This window comes from Bubalus kerabau, chromosome 1, assembly GCF_029407905.1.
Source record: "Bubalus kerabau isolate K-KA32 ecotype Philippines breed swamp buffalo chromosome 1, PCC_UOA_SB_1v2, whole genome shotgun sequence".
NCBI lineage: Eukaryota > Metazoa > Chordata > Mammalia > Artiodactyla > Bovidae > Bubalus > Bubalus kerabau.
Genome location: NC_073624.1, coordinates 222778188 through 222795334, shown reverse-complemented (window position 1 = coordinate 222795334; position 17147 = coordinate 222778188). Strand labels below are relative to the sequence as shown.

At 44.9% G+C, this 17147-nt stretch overlaps 1 protein-coding gene across 6 annotated transcripts in view; it reads right to left on the bottom strand.

The window, feature by feature from the left end:
• Window positions 1-17147, bottom strand: part of ARHGAP26 (Rho GTPase activating protein 26) — a 467573-nt gene that overhangs the window by 322025 nt on the left and 128401 nt on the right. For all 6 annotated transcript variants that reach the window (XM_055556593.1, XM_055556623.1, XM_055556624.1 and 3 more), the window contains exons 3-6: window positions 16643-16704; window positions 11971-12042; window positions 6600-6701; window positions 920-1030 (exon numbers count right to left, since the gene is read on the bottom strand). In XM_055556593.1, the coding sequence (XP_055412568.1) occupies window positions 920-1030; window positions 6600-6701; window positions 11971-12042; window positions 16643-16704 (347 nt within the window). The remainder of the gene's footprint in view (window positions 1-919; window positions 1031-6599; window positions 6702-11970; window positions 12043-16642; window positions 16705-17147) is intronic.

Genomic DNA, 17147 nt, shown 5'->3' with positions numbered 1-17147 from the left:
AAAGGGGGCACAAAACACTCTTGACCAAAAAGGGAGGTCATTTTCTTTCAGTTTCTTATAGTTTTATTATTTACTAAAGAAAACCACTCTTTCTTAAATTTAGGTAATCTTATTTGTAAAGAGACTTAAGGCTTGGGTCTAAATTAGAGGCTGCATCTGGCTGAAAAGTTCAAGATCTGCAAGTCTTAAATTGAGGCCCATGTGCTCATTGGTGTCTCCATGGATTCTGAACACTAGTGCCACAGCAGGGTAAAGCAGTACCACGTCTCCACGAAGCCACAACCGCACTGGGGTGGCCGAGGCTACGGCTAGACTTGTTCCCACACTGCAGCCCTACGTGCCCACTGGGATGTTCCACCCAAGTCCAAACCCCATCACAGTCCCTTCAGGGCAATCTCCATGCCTCCTGGTTACAACAAGCCTAGAGTGAGACACTGCTTCCTATCCCATCTTTTTAATACATGCCTGGGATAAGAAGGGGCTTTGAACTTAGGGGGCAAAAAGAGAAAGGTTTCCTCGGGTTCCTGCTATCTTTGGGTTATTTGCGGGAGAGAGGAAGCGGGGGCGGGGGTGGGGGTTCGGGGGCAGGCAGAGGAAGGAGAAAAGGTAAGGGGTCATCACTATTGTTTGGCAAGATGAAAACCCCTCCCTCCCTTACTCCGACTTAGAAATGAACCAGCCCAACCCAACCCAACATAGATGAGGGAACCGTTGCTGAACATTCTACATCCATGTCTATGGTTGCACTGGGAAGAATCCAGGGTAGCCAGAGGACAGCACTGTTACTAGCAGAAGGCACAGCATCAGGGCTGGTCAGTCTCTTCATTAACAACTTAGAGCACTTCATCATCTAGGTAACTGGAATGAGGGGTAGGGATGAAAGTCTGGGTACATGCCAAAACCCTGAGCATCTACTTACAGGCTCCACGAACTCAAACATCTTCCTCTCTTGGACTTCCTGCACCTTGAAGACGTACTCCAGGGATACTTCATAGAAATGCTGCCGGACCAGGTCCACTTGGCTGTCTGCCTACAAGCAAGATAGGATTTCAAAGAAAAAGCAGGTCACTATCTGAGGAGAGGATTCAGTAAGCAGCTTCCCATCCCCACTCCCACCCCTTGCCAAGAAAAGATCTCAGGAGATGGTTTTTAAAAACAAATCCAGTAGCATGAAGCAGAAATCAGAATAATGTTCATGGTTACCTGAGCGCTAAGTTTGGGCCAGGCACTGTGCCCATAGCTGTACATCATTATTGTATTCAATCCTCATAAATTGTAGTTATTTAATCCTCATTATAATCCTAAAAAGAAGATAGCATCCTTCCCCCTAACTTACAGGAAGTAAATGAAATTGGCTAACATTAACGAGCCTGACAGAGTTGGTACAAGACCGAGCTGGGACTTCTGTCCTGGCTGCTCTTTCTCCAAGACTGCTGTACATCCTTACACCTCTAGACTCTACCACCTTCCCACATGGGGCAGACCTACGTTCCATGAACGACAGAATTTTAAAGAGAAAAAGAAAACGTGCAGGACCATCCTCATCCGATCCATCCTAATGAACAAAACAAGCTGATAGGGGACAGGAGACCTCAGAACAGAACATTTTCACTCATCCCAAACACTTTCTTTGGACAAGGATGAACTACTAGTTTACAGCGTAATTGGGCTTCCCTGGTGGCTCAGCAGTAAAGAATCCACGTGCCTATGCAGGAGACCTGGGTTCCATCCCTGAGACAGGAAAATCCCCTAGAGAAGGAAATGGCAACCTACTCCAGTATTCTTGCAGAGAAATCCCATGGACTGAGGAGGCTGGCGAGCTACAGGCCACGGGGTGGCAAAACAGTCAGACACACTTACACTAGCAGTTGGATTTGTCAAGTCCCTGCAGTCCTTGATTTCTTGAAGTGCAAATCCAACACACTTACACCAGGGACGCACCTACTTCCCCCGACTCCCCCCAAACCCTGGACGAACAACAACAGCAAAGCAGAGTAATTACATTGCTCCCGCAAAGCCTCACCTCCCACTCTTGTAGGTCGTGAGACCTGGAAAGACCCACAACTGGGTACAATCAGGCCAGCGATCTGGGATCCAGAACCCAGGGGAGAAAATGACTGTGTGGAGCGGCAAGAAGCTGTGCTGAGAAGCGCCTCAACCACCACTACAAAGCTCTTACACTTTCAACAGTGTGGCGGAAGTCAATCCACTCTTTCCAAACAGATAATTACACTGAAAGTACATTTCAATGACATAAGAAAAAAATGATTTTTTAAAAACAAAAATGGATATCCTGCTAATAGGTAACAAAACACTCTTTTCTTTAGAAATAAAGGTGTCAGGTGTCATTCGACAACATACTTTACAAAGACAAAGCTCCCAAAGGAGTATTTCTTTCAGCGTTCCTTTGTCAAGACTCCTGCAGAGCAAACCTGGGACAGACCTTTCACTTCATTAGGTATTGCTAACATATGGTATTGCTAACCTTGTATCTTAAGGACTTGGCAAATTGTTCATTCATTCATTGGGGTACACAGCTTAATGAGGAAAAGAGATAAATAATCATGTAAATTAACAAAAAAAATTACAAACTCTGGAAAAGGACGAGGTGCTATGAAACAACCCAAAAGATCCATTCAAGTCTCCTGCTAGTGACTTCCTCCCAGGGCAACTTCCATATTAATACAGAGAGGGTCCCAGCTCCCTAAGTTTAAGTGCTGCACAAATCAACATGAAGGGCTAAGCCTGTGGGCGTTTCCTAAGCCTCCAAGCAGGAGAGTTGATGTCTGAGCACTGACCGAGCTTTACTTGGAGGACAGAGTTCAAAAAGTGCCGTACTAACCCCCTCTCCAGGGTGGCCAGCAAGTGTCTGCACACTTCCACCTGGGCTCCCGCCAACTAAGGCCTGTAAGTCTCCGCAGTTCTTGATTTCTCGTAGCGCAAATCCAACAGCTTTACACCTAGGGACACATCTACTTCCCCTGACTTCCCCCACAAACTGAATACATCCTCCCTGCTTGGGCTTGCCAAGTGAGACTGCAGCAGAAAAAAGGGCCCTTCTGAAAAGCCGCAAGTTAGGCCAGGCTGGAGGAGCCTGAGCCTAACTCAGAGGAGGAAAGTCCTCTGAGAAGAGTAGAGCCCAGCATCAGTGAGAGCACCAGGAGAGCGACCGCTTGGGTGGGAATCGCAGTTCCATCATTTTCTAGCCGGTGGGACCTGCTACAGCCACTTGTCCTCTCTGGGTCTCTTCCCCACACCTGTAGACTGGGGGTGGTAAGATTTCTACCTTAGAAGCCAGCTTCTGAGCCACTGAAGACACTGACATTTTAAAGTCATCCACTAGATGGCAGCATCGCTTCACATCACTACCCTTTTATTTCCGCCACCAGAGACAGGGGATGGGCTAGAATTTACAAGTATTCAGGTCAGGCCTACAAGCAAGGAACAATTCTGGATCATCAAAGGAAATAGATTTCATTATATGTGTAGCAAGAGATTAATAAGATTGCTAAAAGTTGATTTTTTAATAAATGGGAGGAAAATCATCACTAAATAGCTGGAAGACGTTGAGCAAATCACTTGACCTCTGCAAGGACCTCAGTTCCTGCAAACGGAATTCTAAGAGGTTTAACCAGAGAATCACCAAGGTCCCTCCTGCTCCCCGCTTCCATTAGCTTGACACTCACATTAAATAACAATGGCTGGCAGGCAGCCCAGCAACATCCTTCCCTTCCAAGATGGAGAGACAAGAGCTTACTGGGTTAAGGGAAAGGTCTCCAGAGTCAGGAGCCAGGGTTCAAATACTTGCTGACTAGCAATGGGCAGGCTGCTTAACATCTTTGAGCATCAGCTGCCTCCTATGTAAGAGAGAGGGAATCCATCTGTACCTCATAGAGTGGTTGTGAGAAGTTGTGCAGATTCCATGTGAAGTGCTGGTACATAAACATGTATTCAGTAAACACTCACCACTATTATTGTTGCTGTTGCTAGTAAAAATATTATCATCATTATTATTATGAGATTTTTATTCAATTTAACTCAGCTAAGGTATAGAAAGCAGTGCTTGAGAAGAGACCAGGACTTTCAACAAAGACCTACAGCCCAATCCTTGCCTTCAAAGTACTTAGGAAGTGTGAATGGGTAAAAGACAAGGACTATAACAACAACAACAAAAAAACCATAATGCAAAAATATCCACTAAGATAGATACTGGCAAAGTCAGAACTTCAGATAGAATGCTTGCCCTCCTCACCACTACATTAGTGACTAATCCCCAGTGTGATAGCATTTGGGGTGGGGCCTGTGGGAAGTAATTATGAGCTTAGAGTCTTGAGCATAGAATCCTTTTTTTAAAGTCTTCATTAAATTGTTACAATGTTGCTTCTGTTTTATTTTTTGTTTTTTAGGCCAGGAGGCATGTGGGATCTTAGCTCCCCAACCAGGGATCAAACCCACACCTCCTGCATTGGAAAGTGAAAGTGAAGTCGCTCAGTCGTGTCCAACTCTTAGCGACCCCATGGACTGCAGCCCACCAGGCTCCTCCATCCATGGGATTCTCCAGGCAAAAGTACTGGAGTGGGGTGCCATTGCCTTCTCCACCTGCATTGGAAGGCGAAGTCTTAACTACTGGACCGCCAGGGAAGTCCCTTTGCAGAGTTTCTATACAGGTTGCCAAGGAGGCTCACCCACCCTACCCTTTTTGCCTTGCGAGGACACAGAAGACAGCCATCTATGAACCAGCAAGCAGGCCTCACCAGACACCAAATCTGCCACCACCCGGATCCTGGACTTCCCAATATCCAGAACTGAGAGAAACAAATTTCTGTTGTTTATAAGCCACCCAGTCTACGGCATTCCATCACAGCAGCCAAAACATAAGGCACCAGGAAGAATGCCATCCAATGTAACAGGGGAGGGGGAGGAACAGGCCAGTTATGGGGATAATACTTTACATTTGTGTAGCAGCTGTGATTTACCATCTCATACATGAAGTAGGCAGGACAGGTGATTTATGAGTATTTTACAAAGGAACTAGAGCTCAGAGAGACCAGGTACTTTCCCAGGTCACACAGTCAACCATGTGGTAGAGTAAGCTTGAAAAGAAGGTATCTCTGTCAGTCCAGTGTTCTGGTCCCCATACTGCTATCTCAGTTCAGTTCAGTCGCTCAGTCATGTCCAACTCTTTGCGACCCATGGACTACAGCACACCAGGCATCCCTTTACCTCAACAACTCCCGGAGGTTACTCAAACTCATGTCCATCGAGTCAGTGATGCCATCCAACCATCTCCTCCTCTGTCATCCCCTTCTCCTGCCTTCAATCTTTCCCAGCATCAGGGTCTTTTCCAATGAGTCAGTTCTTTGCCATCAGGTGGCTGAAGTATTGGAGCTTCAGCTATCTCAGGAGGAGATGCTATTGGCATGGCCCTAAAAGAAAATGTGGTACTTGTCCCAGACCAACTCATCAGGATCCAAGCATGGCGAGAACAGATGGGAGGAGAAGCAGCCTCACTCTGGGAATGTCATACATGTGCATCTCCCAATACCAGAAGGTGCTAGGACAACTATTTACTCACTCATTCACTCACTCACTTCAAAGCAAAGAGTTCTGAGCACACTACTTCCTAACTGGGATATGAAAGAAATCCCAGTGGGGAGGGGAGTGGCCTCTACCATCTCGTGACTAATCCTGATCTTTCAGCCTTTAACCCCATCACCCTCATGTGAACAGAGGTACTGGCACGGAATTTGCTCTAAAAGAAAGGAAACTGAAAAATGCAGGCTAGCTCAGGAGCCACGGGGGTCTCTTTTAGCACACACCTGAGATAGTTCAAGCAAGTTTTTAAGAGTTAAGTAAGAGGATATTCATGTAGCCAAGCACGGAGTTACACTAGCAAACCACCCTGTCTCTCCAAAACATATACCCCCTCACCACGCACATCTCCATGAACTAAATACAAATGGTCACAGCTCCAAGGTCACAACGCTGACTTTTCTTTCCAAGTTAACCACTCTTTAAAAGACCTTATGCAAAAACAAACAAATAGGGGCAGATCAAAGAATTTACTTTTTTGAAACAAGGTAACCTCTGCACAAAATATATGAGAGACAATAAAATACTGCTTTAAAAAAAAAAAAAGACTAATGTCAAGTAGTGGTTGGATTTTTTTTTTTTTTTTTTTTCCATTTCACACTAAGGAAGGATGACCAAAGGGTTTCAGATACTAACATTTCAAATCAGTAATGTAAGGAGAAAGTCAAAAGGCAAGGTAAGGGCATACAGAATCAAAGTCAAAGGTAAGAGAAACAGGAAAACAGATCTCAGTTTGAAAGGAGGAAGCACAGTCTAGTGATTAGGGTGATCTTGACCAGCTGCATGTTCCGTGCCATGGGCAGGACAGCACACAGTGTGAGCTGCAGCTTGAGAAGGGACAAAGGCCATGTGGGCAGCAAGCATGGAAGGAGGCATCAGAATGAAGCTCCTGGCTTCTGAGGTCCCTTGCAACCCTAGGATATTCCAGCAAAGAGTAACCAGCACATATCCATAGTACCACGGAAACATTAAAACACTTTATTCAGGACACTAGTAAAGTCTCTTACCTCCTGAAGCTGAGACTCTTTCTTCTTGGAAGACAAATTCAAGTGTTTTTCTAAGATGCCACAATACTTCTCTGTCTCCTTGTCATACTTCTTTTTGGCCTCCTGGCAAAAAAAAAAAAAAAGAGGAAAAGAGAAAGAAAAAAGAAAAATAAGATGTTCCAGGAATGAAAGCAACCCAGGTCAGACTCCTTCTGTTCATCTTCACGGGTTCATCATTCCCTTAGACCCAGAAATGTGGCCGACCACCCAGCTCCTACTCTTCCGATAATGCCCATGAAACCAAACAACCACACATCAATATACTGACCGTTTTGGGGGTCTACCATAGAGGAGCCACTACAATACCAGAAACGAGGCAATGCCAGTATTTCACAGTGGCAGAGTCAGGACTCCGCCTTCTAAAAACTTCAGTTGTAAGATAGAAATCTCTAGCTTATAACTCACAAGGATGTTCAAAGCCAAAGGAAGAAGGAAAGTTATCTGTAAAGCTAATCCCCAAACAGGAAGGTCTACATACACCGTAAAGGGGACAAGTCTGAAATGGTAGATCAAGCTTTAACCATGTTCAAAAAGCACTGTTTAATTTGGAGACCTAAACATCCTTGATGCAATAATATCACATTTGGATCTTCAAGGTAAGGAATAATTCAAAACAAAGAAGATGTTATCTTCCCAGATGTGTTTACTGCAGCAGCATTTATAATAACCAGAAAAAAGCAACAGTAACATTGCTGCCTAAGAATAGAATTTGGGATAATTAAAATATGAGGCACTCAATAAACATAACTTAGAAGGCTAGCTAGTCATATGGAGGGATGCTCACAATGTAATGAAAAGTAGTGACAGCATGATACAAACTTGTTGCATCCTACAAAGAATGTGTCTACCTGCACACAAACATTAGGTGGGAAGATACTTCAGTGAAAATACTTGAGATAGGAAATGGGATAATGAGTCGTGTTTTCCTCCATTAGGGAGATGTCCATTATCCTATATGGTTGCTTTCAAAATAAAAAATATATATGTAAACATTGTATTACAAGTAATAATCCCTGCTCTCCCAAAGTCACTGAGTTTCTATTCCCTATTTTACAGATAAGAAAACTTAGATGCAGGAGGTTAACTTCTGTAAAAAGTTCCAGAGAGTGACAGAGCTGGAGTCTGAGCCCAAGACAAGCTGCTTCTAAGCCCATACCTGGACTTACTGTCGTAGGTGGTTTCTCTTCCCTCCACATTTCAGTGGGGATGGCTGGCAAGGGGACTGGAGGAAGCTCCCCATGGCCTGATAAACAGGATCAAATGCACTAACTGGGTGCATCACTCCTGCTTTTGACTTTTGGGGATTCCACAGGAGATACTTTCCTGCAACTCCAAGGCTGATAAGAGGGGGAAAAAATCTGTGGCCAGATAAGGAAGCTGAAACCCCTCTTCATTTAATGATGATGTAATGACCAAACACTCCGTGTAAGGATCCTTCAGGCGCTGGAAATATAAGGCAGAAACAGCCCCACCCTCATGGTGGGGGTGTTCAAGCAGAAGGAGAAACACAGTTAACCAGGAAACAAACAGCATGATTTCAGACTGCCGCAGGTCCGTGAGGAAACAGGGTGCAGTCCCAGAGATTCTTGCAGACAGTGTTCTGGGGAGGCCTCCCTGGGGAGGGGAAGTGTGATCAAAGATCTGCTCACCTAGTGAGCGGGAGGTGACTGACAAATGCAGATGGCAGAACACCCAGAGCCGAAGCGTGACGGAGACACCAAGAAACCATCACCTGAAGCGCTGACAAGCACCCGTGGCATCAGAACACCATTTATCTGGTCAACACCAAGACTCTAAGCCTCACAAAATGGGCAGAATCATCATTTACCCATTTGAGCTGGCATGTGTCCATTTCTACAGATCTGAATTTTGTTTTAAAGTCTTACATACATAAAAAAACATGTAGAAGCAAGTGGAGACAAAGCCAGAGGACACATTAATCCTTCAAACAAGGAAAGGTACAGGCAAGACACTTGACTCAATGCTTTTCCTTCACAGAAGTCTAGTGACTTGGAGCTGCGCTTCCAGCTCTACTTAATACTCACTCACACAGCCCTTTCACCAGGCTTGTCAGCAACCCCCAAAAGGGAACCCTGTGCCAGCACAGTCCAGCTGACCAGAGGTGAGAAGAGGCCTGGGAACATGAGTCATTGACATTCTGTGACTTTCTGGCAACTTGAGCCTCCACATTCCATGCTCAAGAGGACAGCCAGAGCTTAAGGGAACAGGAAGCAGTTCCTGTCCTGAGAAAACAGCAATAAGATCTCTGGGGGCATAACTCCACTTAGATTGAGATAATGTTCTTTAGACAGGAAGGTAGTAAGACTCAGCCACTCAGGTACCAAGACGGTATTCACTGACTTTCAGAGGGTACACAGTAGTTGGCAAAATGGATCCAAGACAGAGTTAGGATCCTGGTAATGATTCCCAACTCCCTACAAACCACTGTCCCTCCAGGACTCAATTCCCTGATCTATAAATTCAGGATGACTAGACCACATAATGCCTCCATTCTTCCCTTTCAGCTCAGAGACTAACAAAAAAAGCATTAAGAACACCCACCCCATCGTAGGACTGTCAGGACTAAATGAGATAAGCCATGTCCAGTGCTTGGCAGAGCACCTGGAAACTGCTCGATAGAATTCCGTGCTGCTGATGGTGGTGGCAGCCAGGGTAGCGGCAGTGATGATGAGGTCCGGCACCTAAACCTACCTCCTTCTATCAAAACACCACTGGCTTTCCACGTCCCACGTCCCAGGAAGGAAACCCTTCACAGCACCCACCACAATGTGCGAGATCATATGCTTATTTACACCATTCTGTACCGGGCCTTTCTCCCTGCATGCCACAGGCAAGGCAACTACATCTGCATTCATTCTCCACCAAACAGCAATGTGGAACAGAGTGCCAGGCATGCAGCAGGCTTTCATCGTATCTTATGAATGAACTGTGTATATGCAACAGAACAGCTAATACCAAATGACCTTATGACAGCATTCTGAGCACTTCATAGGGGTTCACTGATTTCTTCCTCATAATAACTCTGTAAGATGAGCACTATCATGATCCCCATTTCTCAGTTTAGGAAAAAGAAGGTCAGTAACCACCCCATGTTTATATGTGAACAGCACAAATGGGATTTGGACTCAAGCAGCCCCACTCTGAATCCCCCTCTCTGATGTCTATTGTAGCTTCACTAGAGAACCCAGCTTTGGCTGTAAGAAAAATCACCTCCCCCAAACTCAGGTATCTAAAAGTAAGGCCACGGCTAAGCCAAGCCCATAGGATCTTCCCTACCCCAAAGCAGCCATATCAGCACAAGATTGCTCCTCATTCATAGCCTTCACTCCCTGCCACCACCCCCAGCACTCTAACTTCTGCTTCTTCAAGTAGCAACAGGTTGTTATAGCAACTGAACTGGCACCAGAGTAGGGAGGAGGATGGGTAATTTTAGCATCACACGGGCAGAGTTTGGAAACTTCCACTTGGCCGCTACAGAGAACTTGCTGGCTCTGAGGTATTCCTGAATTTGTTCCCTCAGTGGCCTAGTAGAGGGATTGTTGTTTCTTTGTGTTCTTGCAAATGTACATAATTCTGTGATATACAGGTACAGTGTGGAGGTGGGGATGAGGAACAGGTATATTGAAAAAAAAAGAAAAAACAAAGGGGGAGGTATGGGAAATCAAACCCAGTGTCATCACCTTGTTCTTTGACAAGAATGAGAGAGAAGAATGTGTGTGAGGAGAAACATCTTTTGGTGAGTGCCTCTTTGCTATAAATTTTTTAATTCTTGTGTTTCTCACCATCTATTGCTCTCTGAAAAGTACCTGCTCCTGTCATGACCATCACTGACATCAGCCCAAAAGGAGCGCGCTCAGACTTCCCCTCCTCCTCCATGGTAACCATGGTAATCCCCAAAGCTGAAGCAAGGGAAGAGGCCAGAGTGAGAGGCGTCTGTGCTTGGGAGTTGGAGTGACTACTGGAAAGATGACTCAGTACATGGGTCTGCTCTGCCTCTGCCTCAAAGCTCTTTAGGACCCCCCAGAGCCGCTTCCATATTGGCAGGACTGGGAGGCACAGGCCCCAAGGCCACAAAAGAGAAGGTGCTCGTGGGGTCTGCACCAGTGAGAACTCAGGGAGGGACACTCGGCATTTTCCCATCTGTCCCTGGGCCTGTTCAAAGGCCTGGACAAAATCTTAGCAGAATAAGACTTCCTTTAAATTATACATTCCTTAACGTATGATGATACAATACCAATGAGCTTCAATTTCTTCATAAATGAAAACTGTAAAATTGGATGAGAAGTGCTGGAAAACTGGAAGAAAAATCTTGGCCGTGGTCCCTCCTTCAAACTAGGGTCATCCATCCCTCTGAATAACGGTGACTGACCAGAACGTCTCTTTCACGCCCTAATCATATTCATTTTCAGAAAGCAGAGGCACTTAGTTGGGGGTGGGAGAGACCACCCCTAGTTATGCTTCGGTTCTGTTTTTCCTACCTACAAGCAGGCACCTCTCAAGGCCATTTCACAACTGAGTAAAATCCAGTCTCAACAAGAGGGTGACATTGCCCAAGATCCCCTGCAGGTGGCGCAAGGGGCTGCAAGGCAAAAGACTCTACAAACAGGAAGAAAACCTTGAAAATTCTTTTGCTTTCATTGATTCCAACGAAAACATCTTGCCCATAGGTGGGCTCTAACACTCTACTGAAGGTCAACCTGGCTGGGGCTGTCTAGTGATTTATCACAGGGCGGGAAACCCAGGAGAATCCACCTTTAAAAAAATGAGTAACAGGTTAGAATCAGCCAAGTTTCAGCGACAGTCTTTCCAGGTCAGGGGTAACAAATGCTGACCTCTGGGTTGAAGCAATCCCACTTTTTGACTTGCACAGCATGCAATATATATTTTTTAATTATGTGCCACCAATTTTTTAAAGCTGGGAAATTTCACATAAAACTTTGACTTTTCAGTTTCTCTTGAAAAAATGTAAAGATCTAACAACAAAGGGCTCAATTTCACGCACAGCAAAAGTGGGCTAAGAAGAGGGTCCTCACATCCACAGGGGCCTATTTGCAACCCCTGTGCTAGGCCTCAGTCCTGACCTCTGCAAACAATACAATTCCATGGTGTCCAAACACACAGGTTAACTACTCACGCAAAGGAGGCACAGCTTCCACCTCTGGATGATTTATGAACTAGCACAACACAATTAGATACCAAAACACCGCAACGAGTGATCTGGGGTTGACCTCTCAGTCTTATTTCAGACACTAGGTGTTGTAGTTTCCAGACCTCCTGTCCTGAAATCCAAGAAGGCTTGCAAAATTCTCACCTTGGCAGCCCCAATCTGCTCCTTTCGAAACTTCTCCAAGGGAGTGATGAGCACTTCACTGGCGTTCTCAATCTGGAGAGGAAAAGCAGAGGTGTGGGGGAGGGGGGACACAGAAGCAGGATCAGTAAAGAAGCAGGGCAGTTCGGCACAAAAAACACCCCCACGCCTCAGTATAAAATCTGAGTTAGCACGGTGCCTGTGTCACCTCTTCATAACACTTGAACCAACAGCACGCCAAATCAAAATTTAGTCATCGGTTCAAAATACAGTATTCTTCCTATGCATGAGTAAGACAGATTCTTTAAAAATAAAAATGAGAACCTTTAAAAACGTAAGCAACCACACTGAAGGCAGAGTGGAACTGGTGACAGAGTAGGGTCTAAATTTCAAGCTTCAGCTGACATCTTCTTGCAAATGCTCATTCAGCCAAGTTATATTTAAGTAGATATATTCAACCCTAAATCTAAGTTAACCCTCCCTGCAAAAAAAATAAACCCACCTTTGGTGACATAAAAACCATCCAAAACTGATTCTATGTAGCCCTCCCTACTAGTTCTGGACTGGGATCAAGACACTCGGGCCTCCTGGCTGCCTTTCAACTTAATCTCCCTGTGCTTACCCCCTCAGGTCCCGCCCTCCAACCACACTGTCACCTGAAAGTGAAAGTCGCTCAGTCATATCCGACTCCTTGCGACTCGGTGGACTGTACAGTCCATGGAATTCTCCAGGCCAGAATACTAGAGTGGGTAGCCTTTCCCTTCTCCAGGAGATGGTCCCAACCCAGGGACTTAAACCAGGTGTCCCACATTGCAGACAGACTCTTTACCAGCTGAGCCACAAGGGAAGCCCAAGAATACTGGCATGGGTAGACTATCCCTTCTCCAGTGGATCTTCCCAACCCAGGAATAGAACTGGGGTCTCCTGCATTACAGGCGGATTGTTTACCAACTGAGCTATCAGGGAAGCCTTGTCACCTGATTGCACCTCAAATGGACCAAACCTTACCCACTTCCGAAACTCTGCATTTGGTTGTTCTTTTAGACGTTCTGTTTCCAAATTCTTGTGCGGACAACTCATTACTTCTTGCAATTCAGTTTTCAGCTTAAATATCACCTCTTTAGGGAGGCTTTCTCTACCGCCAAAGTAATCCAAAGAAACCTCCCACCACCTCCCCAAGCATTTTCTTCAGAAGATGTAGACCAGCTGAAGCTCTCTGTTTCACCATTACAATATATGCACATACACGCCACTGTCTTATAAATGCTCACTTGTCCACCATCATGCCACTCACAGAAGACTGCTGAAACAAAGGAACACTCAAACCTTTTCAACAATTAAATAAATGAATGAACTGGTTCTTGGTTGGCTGCCAACTGTGTGACCACGGGCAAAACATTTAACCTCTCTGGGCTCTAATTTCCTCATCTGCAAAATAAGTGGGGTGAATTGTTCCAGCTCTAAGATTCTATGGTCTTTTCTAAGGCAGCACAACATTTTACAATCTCTCCTTTTAAGTCATTCACTGCTCACTCGTCACTCAACTAATTATTTCAGGAATCTCTTCGCAACAAAGCATTATTTTTCTAAATCACATGCCTATCCATTGCAATGAAACTAACAGAGTAAATACCAGAAGCCATAGATGGAGACAGCAAAGAACTAACCAGACAATGTGAAGGGGAGAAGGTGGCAGGTCTCTAAATTCATTGCCGTTTGCCTTTTTCTCACTTTTGAGAGCATTTCTGTTATAATATTTTAACTCTAGAGTATTGCAATACTGTTTAACTTGCTTGATTTATACTGTCATTTGGCTCACTTATTTCATCTTTTCCACAAATCAAGTATAAATTTCAAACTCACAATCGTGCTCAGAGCCCCTAAGCCAGTGGTTCTCAATGTTAACTGAAAGCTAGGCTCACCTGAGGAATTTTTAAAATTCCCAGTCTCCAGGCCACGCTCCAGACCAATAAATCAGAAACTCTGTACCTCATTCCACGCATCAGTATCTTTTAAACTCCCCAAGTTGTTCCAATGGGCCTCCATGGGGGAGAATCCAGCCCTCACTAGATGCTAAATATACAAAAGCCCTAACTTCCCACCTGGGAATCAGGATACCCAAGTCCTTGTCCCAGTGCCTGCTACTGCATGCTACCAGTCTTCAGGACACCTCACTTTTTTGTCTGTCAAATAAGGGGCTGTACACAGTAAGGAATAAGGTCCATATGGATCTAAGATTCTATGACTATATAATTTCCACTCAGTTCTAAGCACTAAGCTAATATGGGAACACAGTAGCCCCTTCTTCACCCTTCAAGAACTCATACTTCCAATAGGACTCAAATATATGCAATGACTATCAAGACACTCCACATGCAAATCAGAGGTAGGAACTGGACATTCAGAAAATACAAAGGATGGCCAGGAAGGCTTCCCAAGGAAGGTACAGCTTTACCAGGCTAAGCTGAACTGAACACAAAGTTGTCACAAGGGAAGGAGGTTAGGGAAGGGGCTTGCGATGGCCAGATACTCGTACGCAGACAGCAGAAACTCGACTCACTGACATTAATAAGAAAATTGCAGAGGCAAGCTGAAAAGTATAATCCAGTCATTATTCCCTTAGCCCAGACCATAGCAATCTGCAGAGTATTCATCAGGATTTGCTTGCCACACCCCCCACCCCCAAATAACAACTCTGCCAAGAACCAGACTCAAAAGAATCACTTCCCTTTCTGAGGCACTAGCACATGCACAAACACACAAGCTTTGCTGTGCTTCCACCCACCACCCTCCTGACTCTGGTTCAAGAACCCAGCAGGGAGCAATCAAGGCAAACAGTGTCTCTCTCCACAGAGCAGAAAGTGACAGACTTCTGCTCTGGTTGAAGTTTTAAAGAAACACCTGCTTCTTTGATATCACTCACACTTGGGTTTGAATCCAGACTGTGCCACTTATTAACTGGGTGATTTTGGTCATATTACTTTACAGATGTAAATCTCAGTATCTTCATCTGGACAATGGGGATGATAAAGGTTCCACTTCACAGAGTCATCATGAGAGTTAAAATAGAAGATGCATGCCTACATAATGTCTTCGTAGAGCTTGTGAACTGAATTGCATCCCCTCCAAAATTAACACACTGAAGCCCTAACCCCTATTAAATTAAACAAGGAGGCCATTAGCCTGAGGTGGCTCTAATGCCTTAGCAGCCTACATAAGCAAACTAAAACCCAAGGCTTTAAGTCCCTCAAGGTTAAGAAACTGAAATCTAAGAAAATGAAACCAATCACAAACAACTAGACTTTTCCAAATAAGGAAACCACTTAAGCTACAGCCAATCAAATAATTTCCTTCCTTTGCTTCCACATCTGCTATATAAAAGTCTCTGCCCTGTGTCCTGTTGATGGGGTGCTCCTAACCATTTATGGGTTGGTTCTGCCCAATTTGAACCAATTTTTGTTCACATAAACTTAAAAATTTAACAAGCCTCAGTTTATCAACACTCACAATGTGGTAGTACTGATTTTGAGAGATGGAGCCTTTGGAGATAATTAGGTCATGAGGATAGACTCCTCATTATGGGATTAATGACCTTGTTAGAAGAGGCAGGAGAGCGGCCCCGACCTTTCTCTGCACTGTGAGGAAACAGCAAGGAGGTGGCAGTCTGCAAGCCAGGAAGAGGGCCCTCGCCAGGAACCAAATCAGCCAGCAACTTAATCTTGGACTACCAGTCTCCACAACTGTGAAAAATAAATGCTTGTTGTTTAAGCTACTCAGTCTATGGAAATTTGTTATGGCAACCTGAGCAGACTAAGACAGTACCTAGTCCTGAAACCACTGACTGTTAGTATGGGAAGAGAAACAAATGCTCATGGATGACTCTCCTCTGTGGCACTGTGGCCTAGAGACAAGCCCACCTGGGGACAAATCCAGCATGCAGCTTCATTCCTAATATCTTAGGAATAAGAGGGAGGCCCAAAAGAGCTTCTTGTGAATGCAAAAATCCCTCATCTGTGAATGCTGAACGACATCAGAATAAATCCTCATACAAAAGATATCTCTTAGAAACCTGGAGATCAGGGTTTGATTCCTGAATTTGCATACTGCCTCTCTTTGAAAAGCTTCTTATAGTTCCTATCATTTACTAAGTACCCATTGACTGGGTGCCTACCAACATGATAGGCACTGTGTTAAGTGCCTTAGAATTAACAACAGAGAGCTCTTGGATGAATTTAGTAAGGGGAGGAGAAGGAGAGCAGGGCAGGGCACTTTCATTCCCATTCTGCCAATAAGGGATCTGAGTTACATTCAAAAGATTTATTTCATCTAAAAGTTAAGTAATTCAAAAGATCCACCCTAAGTCATATACTTTATATACATATATATATGTGTGTGTGTGTGTGTGTGTGTGTGTGTATACACACACATATATACACACACACCTTATAGTGAATCTTTAGGAGGGTAACTATGTGGTTCTAAGTTGTGCATGGTAAACCTTTAATATTTACAAAAGGCTTCAAAACCCAGCAAGGATGAGAAGATGAGGTTTGCTCATGAGCCTAGAGCACTCCAGTGGCAGAGCCTGGACTCAACCCCATTCTTCTGATAACAAACCCTGTGGTCCCTCAATGATCACACTGTCCATGACCAAGGGCAACCCAGCCATACTCACCATTCGTATCCGTTCATCTTCAAGATTCCTGAGGACGGTGGCAAACTCCTGTAAAGACCTTGCTGGAAAAGAGAAAGGGGTTGTGAGGTGGAAGTAGAGTGAAAGGCTCTTGGAAACCCTTCCAGATACAGCTATTATGTTATGGACTAAAATCCCTTGGCATGTGCAGAGGCCTAAAGACAACTCTTCCCAAGGCTCCCCTTGTCTTTTCATCACTAACCATTAAGGATGACCCCAAAATGCAGGATAATCCACTGGGAACTCAAGCTGGGGAAGGGTTTCCTTCAAGGAAAAGGCCTGCCTGTTCCTGAGAGTACCCAGGACTGATGGGATGCTGGCCAGCTCCCAGGCTGATGGGGTAGAGTTCTTCTCAGGAGTTCAAGGATTTCCTGCCCAGGATTCAACCTCCGCAACCTTTGTTGTGGGGCTGCGTCAGAACCCAACCTTTTCTTTGCACCAGAGTTAAACAAACAACGCCGCTGGCATTGGAAGCCACCTCTCTGCC